A 19,864-nucleotide genomic window follows, 5' to 3' on the forward strand; every position below is an offset into this window, starting at 1 on the left:
GGAGAATGTGCTATGCTAGTGTTTTGAGAGAGAAGATTCTGAAAAACTACCAAATGCAAGGTTCTAGGGGGAAATTAAAGGAATGGAGTGGTCATAGGGGACTTGCCTTTTTGGCAAACCTGTTGAGCTGGGAGAAAAAAGCATCCGTGTACCAAGAAACACTAAAAATAGCTGCAACAACTGGAAAGCTTGTTCCATGGAAACAGGAAACTTCTGTGTGTTTAGAGTATTTCAAAAAGTAGATACATTGAGTTTGTTCCAAAGGTTTTGAAGGTAAGTTTGACTTTTTGCCTGACAAAATAAAATCACATTTGTAGCCTGACTCATCTCTCAGCACTAGCCCTGCAAGGGACTCCGCACTTAACAGCACCTGTTGAAGTGTTTGAGAAATGTGCTAGTAGCTTGAAAACCATGCTGCTAGTGGTTGATAATGTAACAAAAAAAGTTGTGGCAAATGGGCATAAAAATAAAAGGCCTGTTTGAAATTGCCCTGGCTATTTATACTTGATTATTTTTCTCCTGTTTTCCAGTCTGATAGTCCATTATCTTTTTTTTTTAGCTTTCCCCAGAGCACGCTTTTTCTTTGGTCTGTTTTGATCTCAGAGTGTTACAGGCAGTTGGTAACATAAATGTTGGGGTCCTTTTAAAACAAGCAGATCTAAATCTTTAAATTTTAACTAAATGTTTTCATTACTCTTATACAAACTCAAGCTGCTGCAGTGTTTACAACCAGCAAGAACATTCTCCTGTTATCCAAACATTGCAGCATATTCCCCCTGTTTGTTTTATTGAGCATTGCCACATCACGCTCATGTTTCAACTCACAGGGGATGAAATACGTCTTTGCACAAAAGACCGACACAACTCTAGGCTCCACGCAGTTGCTACATTTTAACTTTGCAAACAAAGTGTGTGCAAGTGGAATTTTAATGATGTTCACACCTTGAAGTCTCTTTGAGTTTTTGAAAAGGTGAAATTCATATCTAGTGTAGACTAAGAAGATCCAACTGCGTGTTAATCAGAGCAAATAGAAATTCTGAGCTTCTGTACCTGGAATACGTAAATATTTACTCTTCCAAAAACAATCAACGAAGGGGACAGTGTTTTAAGGTATTTTTGTCATCAATTATTAATACCAGCTATCCAATCGTAGGGATCAAATAATGATGTCCAAAGGGGAAAAAGGGAAAGCTAGCCTAATCACTTTGATTGTAGTTTCAAAGACCTTGGAGAATGAAGTCTAAGGTTTTTTTCCTCTGCTCTGATTCCTGAAACAGCTGGACATCTGTTTCTGTGAGATTCAATTACTACACAGAAAGCTTGTCATGTGATTATATGTTTGTATGTAAAGAGAGGCAGTTTTCTGCGGAAAAAGCAAGTCCTTTCTCTCAGTTATATATTATTTACAGAGACTTTTTGAAGTTAAAATTTGTGTTAAATATTTTTCTATGCAAACAAAAGTTCCCATGTCGATCAATCAAATTCCTTGTTGTGATTTTTGGGATATTCATTCATCAGTCTCATATTTTGTGGTTGATGGCTAAAGTGTTTCTGTTTTGATTGGAAAGCCATTACCATTTAGTTTTATTTATTTATTTATTTATTACTTTAAAAGCTTGAACTGTTCAGACTGTACCTTAGACTATGCCTAATTTCCCAGATTGTTCTGAGACATGAACATTTTCCACACATTTTGTCCTCTAAGAGATCCTGTTTGAACAACTTTCTAAAGCCAGGAGATGGGAATGAAGCATGAAATAAAAATGATGCACTCCTTTAGGCAAATCTAGTGTTATTGGACCATGTACACGGTAGCTAGTACAATATGTTGGGGAGAAATACTGATATGGTACAAAATAGTTTGGAGGAGACAGCTGAAGGGAAACAATACCTAGGCTCTTGTTCATGATGCTATTCTATGTGTTTATGAAGAATGCAGGAAAAATGTTAAGAGACACATTTATCACAAGATTACACAAAGGTCGAGTAACAGATTGTTTGTGCAGGTGCTAATTAAAGGGAGTGAAGTGCAGCTGTCTCTAACTCAGGATGGGACATAACTAACTCCTGGACTGTTGCCCTCCGAAGAACTCATCCTGGCCAACCCAGACGCAAGAACATCTGGAGACATATACTTATGTGAAAGAGCCAAGGAGGGAGGAGGCTGGAATAATGTTCTTTGTTGCAATGCATAGAACAGCACTCTGCTCCTCCGTGTTTCTAGCTCAGGATTCTCAAGCAGGTAGAGCGGGGAAGGGCACAGAGTATGACTTGGTGAAAACCAGATGCTGTATCTTCATTGAGCTCTCCTATTTACCTCAAATCTTACCCCGAGGGTCTAGCTTCCCACTTGCAAAAAGGAGAGAATACAACCCAGGTCATATACCATGCTAATGTGATAATCAGTGAAAAAAGGCATTTAGCTTTTTTCCTTTAGATAAATGCATAGTTTTTAATAAATTATGTCCCATTTATTCCTGCAGCTGATACCCAAGAACTGTATTTTTTTATCCCTGTCTAAATCAGCTTGCAGAACTGAATCCCCAATATTCTTGCTGATGATATAAAGCTGCTAGGATATACTTATCTGCATACAACTGGGGAAAAAGTCATCAGCTTCACAGGTGGATGGCAGCATTGGACTGAAAGTGGAAAAATTCTTGAATTTACAAACTGTGAAAACACCTGATATAGGAAATAGTATGCTGCAGTAAAAATACAGGTTTAGTCTTCAAAGCAAATGAAATATGCAGCATTATCATATGAAGCACTTCACATAGCACTTTGCCTTCTCAGTCTACAAGTACAAACCCAGTATGCCCCATTCTCTCACATTCTGGCCACAATATAATGGAATTGATGGGAATTGAGCAGCCATAGCTTGACACACCTTTGCCAGCTCCCTGGCATAGCAGATATAATTAGGGAAAGAACAACATACTCCAAGTAACTCTGTTCCCCTTATTATGTGACTGTAACAGCAGCCAACAATAAATCATGCTCCAATCATTGTTTCCTTTCTCCAAGTATATAGAAGATCATCTTTCCCCCATAAAATACTGTATTTTCTTGCATACAACACAAAAATTCCCCCAAATCATCCCAATTCTCCTCCTTGCCCCCCACCCTCCACGCCCAATCAAAAGTTGGAGTGCGTGTATCAATCAGGAAGGTTGATTTTCTGTCTGGGATAGAAGCACCCTGCTTTGATTACTGCTCTATAATACAGCAACTGTGGCATTTCTATCGAGGCAGCTGAGTCAGATGACTTAATGGCTCATTGTATTTCAGTCTACAGATGTTGATGATTATTTCTCCTTTTTAATAACCTTGATGTTCCACTAATCAGGCTAAACTTTTTAAGGCAATTTTATTATTTAGTAGGTATTCTAAGTCTCTCTCCCCTTATTTCACACCCTTAAAGACTGTTGACCTCTTTTCAAAATCATAGATCCACCCGTGGAGACCAGTCTTCAGGAGCAGATAGGTTTTCAGCTGTAGTTAAGCAGGAAAGGAAGAGTGAGTCAGCTGACAGGGTGAGCCAGCCCCATCCCTGCTCTGTGCACCCATAACTTGAAAACATCTTTTTCCTTCGTTCTGCTTCCCAAGACGAGTGTGTACTATATTCCAGGGCACGTTGTAAGTGACACAAACCAGCCAGCATACTGCAGCCTTAATCCAGATGTTGAATGCCATCAATGGTGTCTCATATCCTTTGTAGGGTGTGAACATCACAATGCCTTCTACAGTTATTACATATTACTTTAACAGCTGCTGGGCTTCTACCATTTGCTTTGGGAACTGAGTTTAAAATCTGTGTACCTGTGTCTAGTCAGGATGTCTGCACAGAAGCCTGCTGTCTGTGTTGGAATGAAATCTGATGTGGTGCAGATTTACCATTCAGCTGCTATTCTACAGATGAAATGAAAATAATTTTATCTATGAAATGCTGTATTAAAAAATTAGCATTTGTGTTGTCTGCTGTGCTTTTTATCCAATGGGTTAACGAGGTGGAATTATTTTGTAGGTGAACCTTTAAAAGCTCTTTGCTCTCCAGTATTTTGAGAACAGAGCAGCTGATTTACAGCAATAAGTAAAGTTCAGCACCTGTCCATATCAGTGTGTCAATCTGTTCTTGATGTCAGCAACTGAAATTGCATGAAGAAACTAGAGATTTTGGAGGACAGGGATTGTATTTTTTTTATTATTAAGTTTTCACAGTTGCAAAAGCTTCCTGACTAACTTTTTCTACTCAGCAACAATTATTCTTTGTTAGCTTTGTGTAACAGAAATCTGAAGAGCAGCAAAACAGGAAGGATATAAAAAGGTGGGAAAAAAGGAAGCAACTCAGAAACAAATGGGTCTCGTGAAGCATGCTTTTGGAGAGAATTGCTGAAACCTAGGAGGAAAAACAAAGCAAAGCAGCACAGGAGAAAGTGTGTTAGCAGCAATTCGTAAGTAGATTTCAAAACAGTTGACTTCTGCACATTTAGCAGTTATCAGGAAAGAGTTTCCACACTCCTTTCGTATTTTTTACCCTTAATATCTAGTAATTAAGTATTCCGTAACTCATCCTCTGGCAAAGTGTTCTGCTGGGGTTTTTTTCCAAAAGCTCTGTGGCCATGACTGATGAGAGGAAAGAATCTTTATAATAAAAAAAAGTTGAAATTCTGCTGAAGTTTCTTAAACACATAAAGACCAGTCAGGACTTCATCTCTGATGAAGAGACCTGATGAAGAATGCATTACAACTGAAAGCTTGTCTAACTTTTATTGGACTAGCTGTACAAGTGGGATAAAGAGATCACTCCAAAAAAGATTCCTTGCCTCTCAACTCATTTTTGTCATCTTTTCTAGAATGAATTTTGACTTTTATCTATATTAGGACAGAATTCAGGTCACCATTAATGTCTGTCTGTGACACTGTAGCTGGATGTGGTAGTAGAAACCCAGGAAATTCCAAATCAGTGTTTTAACTTTTTACCAATTAAAAAATCTTTTAAAAGGTCCTGTGCTATCGCACATGCTATGTCATAGAAATGTGAGGCCATCTATAGGTCATTCCCCTTCCCCAAAACAGGATCAGCTACACCTCCTGACAGAAGTTTAACCTGCTCTTAAAAACTTAGGAAGATTCTCCTATCTCCCTGCTTGATCTGTTCCAGGGTTCAAACTGTACTCTGGCTTCCCTTTCACTCCTGCCACTTTTCAGCCTGCAAAATCTAATTCCCAGCTTGTTGTTTATCTGGGAGTTTTCTGTTGACTTCAGTGTGTGTAGGATCAGATCTTCACAGCATGCCCTTGATCAAGTTGCTTGCTATCTTTTTCTTTTGTTTTCACTGCAAAATATGAAAGCATAGATCTTGTGTGAGTGTTGTAAGCTCAATAGCAAGGTTTGTTGGGTAGATGTGATATCTTTTATTAGACCAACTGAGTAGTTGGGACAAAGTTCTTTGCAAGCTTTTGGGTGTAATCGCCCTTCCTCAAGCATAAGAAGTCTCTGCTGTTATGAGACTCCAAGGACTGTAAGAAGCTAGAAGCGTGACAGGATGTCAGTGAGAATGTGATTAGGTGGAAATTAGGAAAACAAAAGATAAAGCAGGGAAGGGCAGGCGCAAAGGTAAGTAAAGGAGACTACTGAAGTAGTTTTCAAAGGTAGAAAAAAGGCTGACTAAAAAAGTAAATAGCTGGAAATTAGGAAGGCAAAAGGTAGAAAAGGAAGGTGGGGAGGAAGAGGGGGAAAAGAAAAGTGTAAGAGGTCAGGTCAGGCTGGTACCTGGTAAATCAGACATCAAGCAGGTTGTAATGTGTCATAAATCCAATGTCTATATTGAGTCCATGATTTTTTTATATCCAGTAGATTTATGGCGTGAAGTTCATAGGCTCATCTACAAAAGGTGTTTTGTAAGTTCCCTTTAAGGATTAGAACTGAGAGATCGGAGTGGGGGTGATTGTCTTGTGAGAAGTGTGCATCTGCAGGTAGTTGGGTATTCGTGTCTTTGATAGACTTCCAATGTGCGCTCATTCTGGTGCGCAGTTGTTGTTTGGTTTGTTCTCCATATATTCAATTAGGGCATTTGGTGCACTGGATGCACTATATAACATTTCTGGAGGTGCAGGTGTAAGATCCAGGAATGGTGCTGGTTCTGTTGTGGGGTGTAGTAATTGTGGGGGTGGTGGAGATGTGTTGGCAGGTTTTGTATTTCTTGTCCTGGCATGGTCTGGATCTATTAGGTGTGGTTTGGGTCGTAGGGAGGTTGTTGCTGGTGATGAGGTTGGCGAGGTTTGGTGCTTGTTTAAAGGCTAGGATGGGTGATTTTGGAAAGATCTCTTTAAGAGATTGGGTCTTCTTCTAGTATGGGTTACAGTTGTTTGAGGCTTTTACGTGTAGGTTCCAGGGAAGGATGATATGTCATAATCAGTGGTGTGTGATTTGTGGGGATTTTCTTGATGTACTACAGCAAATCTCCTTGTGGTTCCTGGGTGGCTCTTTCAAAAGCATGAGCTATCTCTCTGGAGGAGTGTTCTTGTTGGGTGAAGGCCCTTCTGAGATTTGTGAGGTTGCGAACATGGGTATTCTCCTCCGTACAAATTCAGTGGTATCAGAGAGCTTGGCTGGAAAATACATTAAATTCAGCTGTAAGCTTAATATGTATTTATACAGAGTGTCATAAGAGGCAAAGTTTCTATCCAGAATGTACTGCTAAGATTAATTTTTCAGACTATCAGGATAGAGAGTGAAGGCTCCAAATGCACGATTACGTTTTAGAACCATGTTACTTATTTGACTCAACAACTCTCACGTTGATTAAAAGCTACGTCCTCCATAGTAAGGTGACTGGAATAACCTGTTCTTTGGTTTAGACTGCTGTGTCCTGTGGCCTGACAAGTAGAAAGGAATACATCTGTAGTAACAATAATAAAAACTAGGAAGAACAGCTTTGATTTTGGTCACACTTTTATGTGGCTAGTCCAGGGTAATGGACCATGGAGACACTCCATGAAATGATACAGTTCTTTTTCTTTTTATTCATACCTCTTAATTTGTAGCATCTGTCATCAAATCCATTCATTAATAAAACCAACAACAACAAAAAATGAATTAAAAAGACTGGAGCACTTTTTAGCAATTGTGGAATATGTTAAAATATCACCAAGTTGCAGTTCTGCTTTTGAACCTGAATATTTGGAAGCAGAAAGAGGAAGAGGGTCATGGTTATGCATTTAGGATCATGTGCAGATTATCTCCAACTGTCCAGTCAGCAATATCTGGTGCTTCTCAGGAAAACAAAAAGTTCCCCCGTAATCAAATTATGCATCTGGCAGAACACTTCCTGATGTCTTCCACTGGTCAGTTTAAGCCCTGAAGCGTGGGATTTGGTTTTACGGGGGGGTGGGTTTAATGCAGAGCTACAAGTTTTGCAAGCACATTGAGAGCACTGCTGGTAATTCGGAGAGTAACTTCATTCAATTTATAAAGCCACACTGTGGAGGCAGCCCTGTGGGAAAGGCCTGAGGCTAGGAATTGGAAGATCTGAATTTGATTTCCCTTCAGCTAGACTTTCTTGCATGAAGGAACTTTGGCAAGTGATTTTAATTCTCTTTCCCTTCTTAACATGGGAATGATACTTACCTGCATACAGCATGTTGGCATGGATGCTAAGACTGTGCAAACAGAAGGATTATTATTGTTCTCTTCTCAGATTTGTTTAAGAAGTTCCATGCTTTTGACTCTCCAGGTCTGAAAATGCGGACACTTCACAGAAACATTTGCGTGTTTCAGCAAACTAAAATATTGTTATGGAAAAATGTCCTTAGCAAATGGAGGAGGAAAAGGCAGAGCTTTCAGGTGAGTACCAAAAGGTCTTCCAGGAACAGAAAAAAAAATTGACATGTTTTGAAGGGTGTCTGTTGGCAAAGTAGGTCGTTGTAAGCCCTTTTTTACTTTTACTGAGCCTCATTCTTTCTCTCATTTTGGCAACGCAGCAGTACCATAAGCTCCGAAGCATAAATTGTTGAAAGAACCACTTTTCACTATAGAATCAGTTTTTCATGGTTAGGGCCTAGAAATTAACAATGTTTAGTTTTGTGGACTTTTTACAAAAGATTTGGCTCTATGACTAAGGAAATATATAAATATTCAGTCGTGTATGTGTATAGATATAGACTGAACGGGGAAGGATTACTGTTTGTATTTTTGTTGCTGTGGCTCAGATTCAAAAGCTGGTGAGTGCAAGGGGGGTGGTTTCTTAACGGGCCAGAGCTGGGCCAGGCAGGGCAGCCATGGTGGGGGGGCTAGGGGAGCGGGCAAGGGTCGGGGGGTGGGGGAGCAGGCAGGGGATGGGGCTGGCAGGGGTCCCCCCATGGTCCTCTCCCCACTCTTCCAGTCTCCCCTCCCCCGCCTACTTAACAGCTCAGAGTCTGGGTCCAGCTCCCCGCTGCAGCAGGCAGGGACTGCCCGAATCACCGAAGCTCTCCAAATCTTTTCCGAATCAATTCGGACCTTTTAATTGGTCCTCTGATTCGATTTGGATTTGGAGATTCAGCCACCAAATTGGGCCGAATCTCCTCCAAATCGAATCAGCACCTGACGCTTTGCACAGCCCTGTTAGCTAGTGATTATAGTAAGTCCTCTTGCAAAACAACCCTTGTATTGCATAGAGTTGTAGGAAAATTGTATGGAGGGAGACACTCTGTGAAATGAGACAGTTCTTTTTCTTTTTATTTCATACCTCTTATTTTGTAGTGCTTGCCATCAAATCCATTCATTAATAAAACCCTTTGCTGTAGAAAGAATCCCTTCTGTCCAAGTCACCCCAGGCAAATGTTTGTCTAATGTGACAGTACATGGGAAAATTCAATCTCTTTTGTTTGTAATAGGTGATGAAGTGAAACTCTGTTGAGGTCAAGAGAACGGGATGGATTCCAGGAGGTTAGCAATAGGATGTGGACAGAACTTTCACTCGTCTTGCTGGCTCTTTTCCAGCGTTCAGGGCTGGGACTTCAAGACTGTAGTTTCTGTCCCTCACTCTAAGGTTCTCTCCCCAGGGATGTCAGAGCTGACCAAGTTAGGATGTAAATTTACAATCAAAATGCGATATTCCGCTAAGCAATATCATGGAAAAGCACTATAGGTGTTAATTAAGTATGTCCACTTGGGGAGGTAGGTGTGGAATGAAGCCTGGCAACACCCACAGGATGTTAGAGTTATCTCTGTTATCATGGAAAATGAGCACCAACTAGCTATGGACAATCTGTGTGTGCTGCGATCTTACAGTGCCTTCATGCAGCACGGTAGCTTGAGAGCACGATGGCATTTATAGTGCAGGCAAGATGTATCCACGTACCAAAGTAGCTTGTGCACTGTACACACGCGCCGTTGCCGCTTCTGTCCCCAAGCGGGCAATTTACCTAGTAAATTTAATTGGGTCAGATGCTTAATCCATTTTGCATCTGTTTTTCTGCCCTTAAAATGAGGTTAGTACTGGTTTCTCGATGGTGTTGTGAGGCTTCATTTATACAGATTAGTGCAAGGTTTCAAAATAATCAGATGGAAGGCTGAAGAGAAGCATGAAGTATTACTGATCAGACCTCAATACTTGCCAGGGGAGGAGGAGGGATGAGATAGCCACCCCTCTTTGCTCTTGAGAGCTCTGGTTTCTATCCGCTGACACATGTAGGGAGCTCACTGCTGTGTCCACACCCTTATTTTGTGCAATCCTTGATCCACTACTGGTAGTCACTATCTGACCTTTCCGATATGGTGCACCTTTCCTTCTTTTAGTCTGCTCCCCTGGAGGCAGCTTGACAAAGGAAAGGATGTGGCATTTATATCTTGGCTACATATTAAATGTATGGAAGTTGAGTGAAAGTTCTGTGCATTTTGAAAGGGGTGTTGGTTGTAGCCATGTTGGTCTACAGACACAGGCAGTCAAGATTCCTTGGGTAAATCTGATATCTTTTATTAAACCAACTCAAATAGTTGGGAAGAAAATTTTTTCCAACTGTTTCAGTTAGTCTAATAAAAAAATATCAAATTTTCCCAAAGAAACTTGTCTGTGCATTTTGAAACACACGTGTACTTTTCCAGCTCTTAAATCCCTTGAAGAGGATTTTTCTCCAGTTCATCAAAATTTTTCTGATTTTGAGGCGAGAACCAAAGCTTAAAATACCCCTTGCTTTTGTTTTTGTATTTGTTTTATAGCTTCTCCATGAATTCCTTAAGAAAATGAAAATGTGCATGGTAACAAACTTCTATTACCAACATTTTGTTTATTCAAGAACCTTTTAAACTTCTGGGGCAAATTTTTATCAGATCAGATCAATAACTGTTAGGTCTTTTCAAGCGAAAGTTCTACAGCTGAGGAATATTTCATGTATTAATTGTTTGCTGACATTTCAATTTTTACTTATTTGGGGGAATTTTTAGCAATGTAAAAAGAAACAATGAACACCTGTGTTGTCACTATAATGCAAAGAAGGCTTTAGAAGTATTCCACCATAACCTGAGGATGCTACAAAGAATTGTTCTCAGTTGTATTTCTTCATTTTCAAAAGAATTTTAAGAATCTCATTTTGATGGTGTCATGGTTTACATTTTGAGAATGAGCTAAATGTATCTTACCTTGCCATACCAAAAGTGTGCGTGTCTAAAAAGAAGTATCCATTTGAGGTGCCAATAAATAATTATTAAAATATAATGTAACAACTGAGAATAAATCCCCCAGAAATGTCAACAACATTCATGTGTTCCTACAAGATATTTCAATTTTGAGGGGAAAATTGTTCAGACACATTTATTACCATTTCTATTGGTGATATAAGCAGGAGGAATATGGTCTCACTCATTTACTTTTTCTTATTATTCAGGAATGGATCCTGTCACTACTTTTTCTCTCTCTGGTGTATATAATTTCATTGTACTCGCATTATTTCTTCCGTCGAGACGTACCTTATGCCTTCCTTGGGCAATTAAATGGTTCTACCTCTGATGTGTCTCTCATTGCTTATACACCGGTGACGAGCACCACCAAGGAAATAATGAATAAAGTGGCTTCCAAATCAGTCATGATGGGTATGTCATGCTTGTCAAATACTTAGACGTGTTAATTCATTAACTATGGGACTTGTGGTATGTTTTAACAAGTGTGTCCTTTATCACAGCTTGATGTCTATTTGTTATTCAGTATCTATCATATTCTCTGTGTTTAGCACATTGAGGAAGGTAATCAACAGCAAATTGTACAATCCTGAGGGATTGCACCAAAGGGACAGTCACAATGCCCATGCGTTAAGACTACATTCAGCAGCCTGCTTCATGAGCACTGCTCTAGAAAACGGTGTTGCCTGAGATCTGCTCTTTTTCTCATTGAATCTGCCCAAAAGGCATTGAAGCCATGCAGAAGTAGATGTAGTTTCATCAGGAAGATAGCAGAGTTTGCATACCCTGTAGCAGGGCCCCATTATAAAAGGAGAAAGAGTCCTTTAAGTGCAACAGTTCAGACTGGGAGGCTCCATATGGGCAAGGATATAAGGGAAGGGCCCCAAGCTAGGAATGGTAGAAGAGCTTTGGCCGTGGATGGGGAGGAGCTCCTGCCAGAGGATGCAGAGTCCAGAGTGCAGTGACTATGAGTGGACTTCGGGAAATGGCCAGATTTGAAAACAGCTCAGATAGGATGGTACTGGCCTAGAGGAAGGCTGGGGCCAGCAAAAGACTTCCAGGAGTATAAAGACGCCTTAAAAAGGGCCTGCACTGCAAGGACCCCAGCAGTGACTGGGTGAGTCTAAGGGAAAGACCAAAGGCCGTGGAGACATGATGATGGATTAGAGCAGTGATTCTCAACCTGCGTTCAAGAGATCCTTTTAAAGGTGGCACAATATGCAGCAAAATACACAACTGACAAAATAAACGTTATGCCAGTGACCCCAAATACTGAGGACCAAGGTGTGGTGTGGATGAGTTCAATGATGATCTGAGAAAGATGTTTGGACTGAGGTTGTACCACATAGACCACATCTCAGCCTATGAAGGTGCCACTGCTGGTTCACCACACTGGGCACCAGAAAGAAAGAAAGGAACCTGATTTGTCTAGTGAGACCAAGTGCACTTCTCCATTCATAGCCTGGAGAGAAAAGAGGGGCTTTGTCCACAGTGTTGTGATCCAGGTCCAGATTTCAGACACCCAAGGTTTTGAGTCATCTTGTAGAGACAAGGGCCATAAAAAAGGGCTGTTCAAATCTCTACACTTGGATTTCACAAAGAAGTTGATGGGTCTTGAGATTCTTTCAAACTGAAATATTGAATGGCTTAGAAGTGTAGCAACTCTCTGTTGTTGCATATACAATTAATCTGATCAGTACTTTCTTAATATATTTTTCCAAGCTGATAAAGTCTACAGTGTCTTCAGGTATCACATATATCTGGCCTGAAGAACAACATTGTGGAGAAAGTCATGTCTTGGACAAAAACAAGAGATGTGCAAAGTGTCAGTGCTCACGTTTTCTGAGTTGTACCTGCCAATTGAAATCCTTTTTTTTTTAAACATTTATTTATTTATTTATTTATTTTATATATATATATATATAAACCACAGGTATTCACACAGAAGGAGTGGAAGATGAGACCGTTCTGGAAGTGAGAGAACATTCAGAACAGACATTTTTCGGGGTTGTATTTAAAGATGACCTGTCATATCTTTTGAGGCATAGTTGGAAAACACCTTTTCCAAATGACAACTTCGGACACATAGGTAATGAAAAACGACTAAATGCCCATAGTTTGATAGCTGATGTAAAGTAACAGTCTCCAGCAAATCTACGATCTGGCCCTTAATCCATATGCATCAAATTATTTTTATGAACTAGAATGAACCACAAATCCAGGTTGATTTTACTTTTTTTTTTAACCAAACAAAAAAGCCACACTTTCTTGTAAGAAATGAGTGACATATTCTGCTATTGACTTAAAATGTTCTATCTTACTTGGTATGTTTTTCCATTCCCATATTCTTTTTCTCGTGTCTCATTATGCTGTTTCCTGCCTTTAAGATAACCCCATGGTTTATGTCAGCATATGTTTCGGAGATTAATGGGCAAAAGCTACAGAGATCTGACAAGTGAAAATGTACCACTTAAAAGTAGTATCCAGAAATTAGCATCTGCTGTTGCACATTTATGATGATTGTGGGACTGTTATATTTGAATCTTCTGACTCTTGTTTGGGATTAAAATCTGAACCTTAAAGTTGCTTTAAAACAATTGTTGCATATAATCATGCTTTTCCTTTCATCTTGGATGCAGATCTCTGTTACAATTTTTCAGCAACTTACTGTAAGAACCCAGAGTACTGGTACAAAGGGTTTTTAGCACTACAGTCCAGCATTGATGCTGCCATCATAGAAGTAAGTGGAACTTTTGGGGTAAAACAATTTTCTGTTTCTTTTAGTCTATACTTAAGCCCTAAGCCAATTAACATGTCATGTGACTGGGACCTTTTAACATCTGGAATTATCTAAATGTAATTGGATTGGCTTGTTGGAAATTTCTACTTGAAGAGGACTTGGGAAGTATCTTGGTAGCCTGGGTAGTTTGGCTGTGACTTTTTTTTAATAAGAAGTTCACCCACTATGATCTGTATTCAAATTAGAATTAAGAAGTCCCCAAATAATAACACTCACTATTTATCTTACATAAAGAGCTTCCCAGGCCACAGGAAATATTGCACCCCAATGAACATGGAACTATAATATGTCCTGTTGCTGGATAATGATCCTGAAGTAGCCATGACAGCCTTGTATTGTGGGTTTCTAACATTTCCATTTCTTTGCAATATGATGCTAACACCTGTACTTTTAAGGTTTTTGCTCTTTTCAACCCATATATCCCATTACTGGTATAGCAAAACAATCCAGACCTCTCACCAAATTTGTGAGGTTTTGTAGGGCCTAAAAGATGCAATCCAGTCATGCAGCCAAACCTCCTTGCCTTGCTCAGGACTCAGTGTCTCCTTGGTCTGGGCAGTAGCAGACCATATCCAGGTCTGTTCCCAATTCCAGTCTTTTTTTCAGGTTGTAGTCACCTTGCTGCCATGTGCTCTGATGACTCTCATCATCCTTGGCCAGCAGTCATTAGAAGTTAGCACACACTGTTTTCCTTCCATTCTCTTTCTAAAGTATCTCCACTCAACATCAAAGTGTATTAATAGTTCATTCATATATACATGCCTAAGTAATAGGTGTTCTTTTTATTCTTCTGTATCAGTAAATGATTTAGCCCCTTCATTTGTATTAGGTCACAATAGAGAAAATAAGGAAATACCTTAACTTCTTTACCAAGTTTTGTAGGAGAGTGGATGAAGGGGTGAGACAGGGAGCTGACAAGTGGCTGATCACCATACTAGCCCACCCCTCTGTCGAGGGCAGTCTGCCTTGTTTTGCCTGCCACATCGTGCTGATTAATCAAATCGAAGTAAATATGCAGGAGGCTTAATGCCCCAATGCCTAGGGCGTTACACATGGTTCCAACCTTCCCTATACCGTGTCCCATGCCTCACCGATGGCATCATAAGTTCTTAGCCTTTGACCCAAACTTGGCCTCACAGTGTCTGAGGACTTATCAGGGTCTAACTCCCCCCTGCAACCCTACTCTGCACCAACACTGCACAGCTCTTCAGCCTCCCCTTGTGTCACTACACTGCACAGCCAGTTCTGTCTCTCTGCCTTGCTCACTGGGACCAGCTCCACACACCCCACTGGGGCCCCAGGGTCTTACACCCTATGGGCTCAGGTGTCCAAAATGTGCCTGGCCCCACTACCTGTCCCTACTCTGGGTTACCCACCAGGTTGAGGGAGCTGGGGCTATAAGGCACCCCATACTCACCTTTCACTGGGGAGGCAACTGGCATGGCATTTCCTGGGGACCACCCTGCCACAGGCAGCCCCATCACACCATCCTACCCTGGCATGGTGTAGTTTCACGTCATGCCCCAGGACCAGGAACGTCCTGCCATCCCCATGGTTCCTCCTTGTACCTCCACAGATGTTATGAACAGCAGTCGCAGCTAGGTGGTGTTCTCTCTGGCTGCTTGCAGCACCTGCTAGCTCAGTCCTGAAAGCCTGGGTTAAAATGGAGGCTGCTCAGCCTCTTCCTCCTATGCCAGGGCCCTCCTGCAGTCATGTGACCACCTCATCAGGGCTGGCCCACACCTGCTGGCTGCCCTGCTGCCTGTTCTGGCCCTTAAAGTGGCAGGCACCAAAGGTGCTCTGCCACGAGGGATTTGTGGCTTCATGATTTATTAGGGTTTGTACTACATAGGTAAGGGTTAGGCTTGCAAAATGGAGAGGTAGTCTGTGTTTGGAATCTGCAGGGGGTCCCACAAGATGGATGCAAAGATGGGTGAATGAGAAGAGCAACGTTTCTGAAGCTGATCTTAGCAGCAACATTTTGAATAGACTTAAAGGAGGAAGACTGGAAGGTTCAAGGCCAGAAGGGAGTTTAGAATAATAAAGTTATGAGCTTAGTGACCCACTACTAGTATCTATATTTAGTGGCCTACAACATTCATTTGACTGTCTAAAATAAATGACATGCTAATTTTGCTAACATTCATTTTTAGATGAAAACCAATCATTCTGTCTGGAAAGAGATGAACTCAATTAGTGGTGTCCGTATGAAATCACCAAGTCTCCTGAATTCCATGACTTGGGGAATTTATTTTACCCTGTTTGTTACTGCAATGTGTTTCTCTACGTTTTTGCAAGTTTTGTCAACAAACATGACAAGAGAGAAAAAAAATATCAAGGTATTGATGAAGATGATGGGGTTACAAGACTCAGCATTCTGGTGAGTTCTTCAAACAGCTAAAATGTATCCAATTTCTGCAGTATGGAAATACTTCCAAACTACTCATACCTTTCAGTATATGTTCAAATAATTTATGGTGTCACCTCAGGATCTCACAGGCAAGCAGGACTCTCAAAAAACATCTGCCCATTCGGTTGTGGATGAGCATGCAAGCTTGGCTTGTATTGTTTGGGGCCCGGGTTTGTTTGCTTCTGAGGCGAGTATTAGCATATCTTCCTGGAACACTAAAATGTTGACTCCATTTGGATGTTGGGGAACATATACAATGAACCCAGTTGCACCTGGTGTAATGCTCCAAATGTGATGAAGCATTCATCAAGGAGTTGAAGAAGATCATGGGGCTGTGAGACTCAGCTTTCTGAGCATCCTTGCTCTCAGCAGCAAGGAATGACAACAGGGTGTCCTATTTAGTGCATTTCCATGTTCAGAGCATGTCAAGGCTGTGGGGCATGTTTGGGAACATCCCAGCTGGGATGCACTAAGCAGGACACTCTGTGGTCATTCTACAGCCCCATGATCTTCATCAACTGCCTGATGAATCCATGAGAGCAGGTACAGTTGGGCAGGGTGTGACCAAAAATGTCTCGCGTGAGGCTTTGTGCTGCTGCGTTGAAGTCATATGCTTGGTTATTTTCTTACTGGTAGCCCATAGCTGTTAGTTGGGGAGCCATGGTAGAATGAACCATTGCTTCCCAAGTGGGTCTCAAGTTATCTTTTGAGTGTAAGAATAGCCTGCTTTTTCTGTATGGAGATAACCAAAGGTACCACTAATGGGGAGAAAACTATGGGAATACTTGCCCTCTTGCTTGTCTTCACATGGAAGGGACAAGTTCCTTTTCTGAACAGCTTTGATGAATAATCTCCTAATCAAGGCAAGTATGCCAGCAAATATATATGGAGTGTGAATGGGCTTGGTCAGGGAACTTCTAAGCATTTGAATTTAAACTGTTATTTGCCATGCAGCTGCCAATCATTAAATAACCAACACATAACAATATGTTTTTTCACTTCTAGGCTCTCCTGGAGTTTGCTGTATGCTGCTTATGTTTTCATTATGTCCTGCCTGATGACAGCTGTTTCTTTTTATGAAGAGTTCTATCTAAGCAGTTTCTTTCCAATTGTATTCTTGTTTTTCCTTTATGGTATTTCATCTGTAAGTCTGCATTTCAAAGAGAAACTTGCTCAATGTTCTGTGTTTAAAAATGCCATAATTTTGAACCCTACCCCACACTGCTACTACGTGAAAGACAGCCAGAAGAGTAGTCTAAGGGCCCGTCTTCACATTATATTTATACTGCTATTGAGGGTTGGTTACAACATAAATGCCAAGGAAGCTACGCATGCACCCAATTTTACATGCCATAACATGGTAAACCAGTCTTATGGCATGGCAGGAGGCATAATTGTTGGGACTGGGAATCGGATCCCATGGCACCTTCAAGTGAACATCTTCCAGGTGCTGAACTGTAGCCTTTGCTTGGCCATACTAACTAAGCAAGCTGAGCATCTCTAAATCAGTTTAGATAGGACTTTAATTATCTGATGAGCTATAAGAAAATGTGCATCCTTATCTCGGATCTGTTCACCAAGAGCCATTTCAAACAATGAGAGAAGAAACAAATGAGGGTTGTGAACATAGAAGCTAAAGTGGCCTGTCGGTATTGAAATGGGTTCTACCGTGGATGTCCTTTAATTTTGTGGGTGGAACTCTCCCAGGAATAACTTTTATGGGATGTTTTTTGGTTTGTTTTGGGGGTGTTTCACATTCTTAGAACTGGGACCTTCATGTAAGACACTCAGAGATGCTCCTGTGCGCTCAATTAATTTGAAATACATTTTAAATACAAATTTAACTTCACAGCACCTCTCTAATGTGTGATGCACAGTTTATGATACATTTCCAGGGGTTTAACATGCATTCAGCCAACCGAGGGTTTCCTTATTTTCACAGATCCACTTCACCTTCCTGATCAGCTCCATCTTTAAGAAGCCTAAAACCACTAGCACCGTTGTGTTCCTCCTCTTATTTCTCTCTGGATTTTTGAGTATTATTCTACTGATAAGGAAGCCTCCTGTAACTTTTGAATGGGTTTTTGGTTTCCTCAGCCCTTTTGTTTTTAATGCTGGAATTGCAAAGGTAAAGAACATTATTGGTGAACAGTCAGGGTTGACTGCGTAGTTTTCCTGTGTAGGTTATGCAATGGGACTTGTATAGGATGGTTTGGATGGGAATGCACCTGCCTCAAGAAGCAGTTGGACTAGTTGACCTCTGGAAGTCCTTTCTAGCCTACCTTCTCTATGAGTCTTTATACATAGAAAAACTGCAGGTAGTAGCTGGTTCGGAATGTGCTTGATCCAGACAAAGATAGAGAACTACTTATCATGTATGGCATTGGTATTCAGAGACCCTGTTGTGCTATGGGGTAGAAAAACACATGGGAACATAGCCCTGTCCCAAAGCATTATGTGATCAATAGTAGTAAAATGTCCAAAAACTTCAGTTTCTTGTGTGGAAGTAACTTGGAACTGGAGAAAAGCAACTTCCCAGTCCCTTATCTTTCCATGACAGAAACTCTGCCCAGCCACAGGTTTTATTTTTCTTCTCCACCTCCTCCCACCTTTCAGGTAATTGGAAGACAGTTCTCCACAGAACTGTGTCCCTTCTGCCAATAAGTCTGTCCTTTCAATATTCCTAAGTAATACCTGCATACTCCAGCGGGAGCTGGGTGTTCAAGAGCTCATCATTTGGGCCCAACCCATCTCCAGACTAGTTTGATTTCCAGGTGAAAACTTCTTAAGACAGAGGGTTTTGCACCGCCAGGAGCTGAGTTCACTACAAATTCTCATTATTTAAGGAAGCATTAAATTTACCATGTTTATGTTAGATAGTTGATTGTAGTCTTCAATACAAAATCCAGAGGAGTGTCCCGGTATATCAATATGTGTTTGCACTTCATTGGTGGGTGAAGTGATATTTTTTCCCCATGATTTGTAAATATGGTTCTGAAGAACTTCTGATCCTTTGAATGAAAACAGGTAGACCCCTATCATTAGGAGGAATTTATTTCTATTAAGGAGAGGAAAAGAAGATGATACAGTTCTGGACTTCCCAGATTACCTTTGGGTAAACTAAACATTGCATAAATCACATCAGATTTTCTTTTATTTTCTGGGGATGGTTTTTAAACTGAAGATTGTTTAGACTTTTTTCTTTTCTTGCAGGTTTTTCACTTAGAGCGGTATGGAATAGGCTTCTACTTTTCTAACCTAATGGATGAATCATCCTTTTTACTTAAAATTTATATCATCCTGATTATTGACTCAATTTTGTATATGCTGTTGGCTGTCTATTTTGACAAGGTTTTGCCTGGTAAGCAGACTTTTCACTAAGCCATATATACATTTACTGGTACTTCAAAACACATTGGTTCCTATCACTTGTCTCTTTTATACTCAACCCATAATTGCTTTGAGGCACTACAGACAATAATGCTGAATAAAGCAAACATATGGGTTGGAGGTCAGAGATGTTGTTTCTGAACCTACTGAATGAATAGTTTTGCACATAAATGAAAGAAGCTTGATGATGTGCTTGATAATGTACAACCCTAACAAGACTTTTGCTCTGAAGAACTTAGAAGAGTGAGGGAATGGTGAATAGAGTTACTTACTTACATCTGTTCCATATACAGCTGTTACTATGAAGGATTTCAAGAAAACAGATTAATTGTTTTCATGAAATGAATATCGCTTTTTGTAAGAAGACTTTCTGATGTCCCCCTTCTTGCCTTGACATACCTTGTGTTGGTCAAAACCCTTCATCCTATCTACAGGCTCAGGGTGCTGCTTCTTCTCTGACTTCAATGATGGCAGAGAATATGTACGCAGCACTGCTCTAAACCAGTAGTTCTCAACCTCTATGACCAGGTGACCTATCACCTGGACAAGGGAGAAGAGATTGATGTCATATATCTTGACTTCAAAAAAGCCTTTGATCTGGTATC

At 40.6% G+C, this 19,864-nt stretch overlaps 1 protein-coding gene across 1 annotated transcript in view; it reads left to right on the top strand.

Annotated features, from left to right (window-relative positions):
• The window catches only part of LOC109314944 (ATP-binding cassette sub-family A member 10-like), a 51,306-nt gene that overhangs the window by 718 nt on the left and 30,724 nt on the right, over window positions 1-19,864 (top strand). The window contains exons 2-10 of the mRNA XM_019542342.1: window positions 4,290-4,454; window positions 7,703-7,848; window positions 10,869-11,073; window positions 12,593-12,748; window positions 13,299-13,399; window positions 15,613-15,839; window positions 16,875-17,013; window positions 17,812-17,997; window positions 19,083-19,230. Coding sequence (XP_019397887.1) covers window positions 7,747-7,848; window positions 10,869-11,073; window positions 12,593-12,748; window positions 13,299-13,399; window positions 15,613-15,839; window positions 16,875-17,013; window positions 17,812-17,997; window positions 19,083-19,230 — 1,264 coding nt within the window. The 5' untranslated portion in view covers window positions 4,290-4,454; window positions 7,703-7,746. The remainder of the gene's footprint in view (window positions 1-4,289; window positions 4,455-7,702; window positions 7,849-10,868; window positions 11,074-12,592; window positions 12,749-13,298; window positions 13,400-15,612; window positions 15,840-16,874; window positions 17,014-17,811; window positions 17,998-19,082; window positions 19,231-19,864) is intronic.

Source organism: Crocodylus porosus, unplaced genomic scaffold (assembly GCF_001723895.1).
Source record: "Crocodylus porosus isolate Cpor-Errol unplaced genomic scaffold, CroPor_comp1, whole genome shotgun sequence".
Lineage (NCBI taxonomy): Eukaryota > Metazoa > Chordata > Crocodylia > Crocodylidae > Crocodylus > Crocodylus porosus.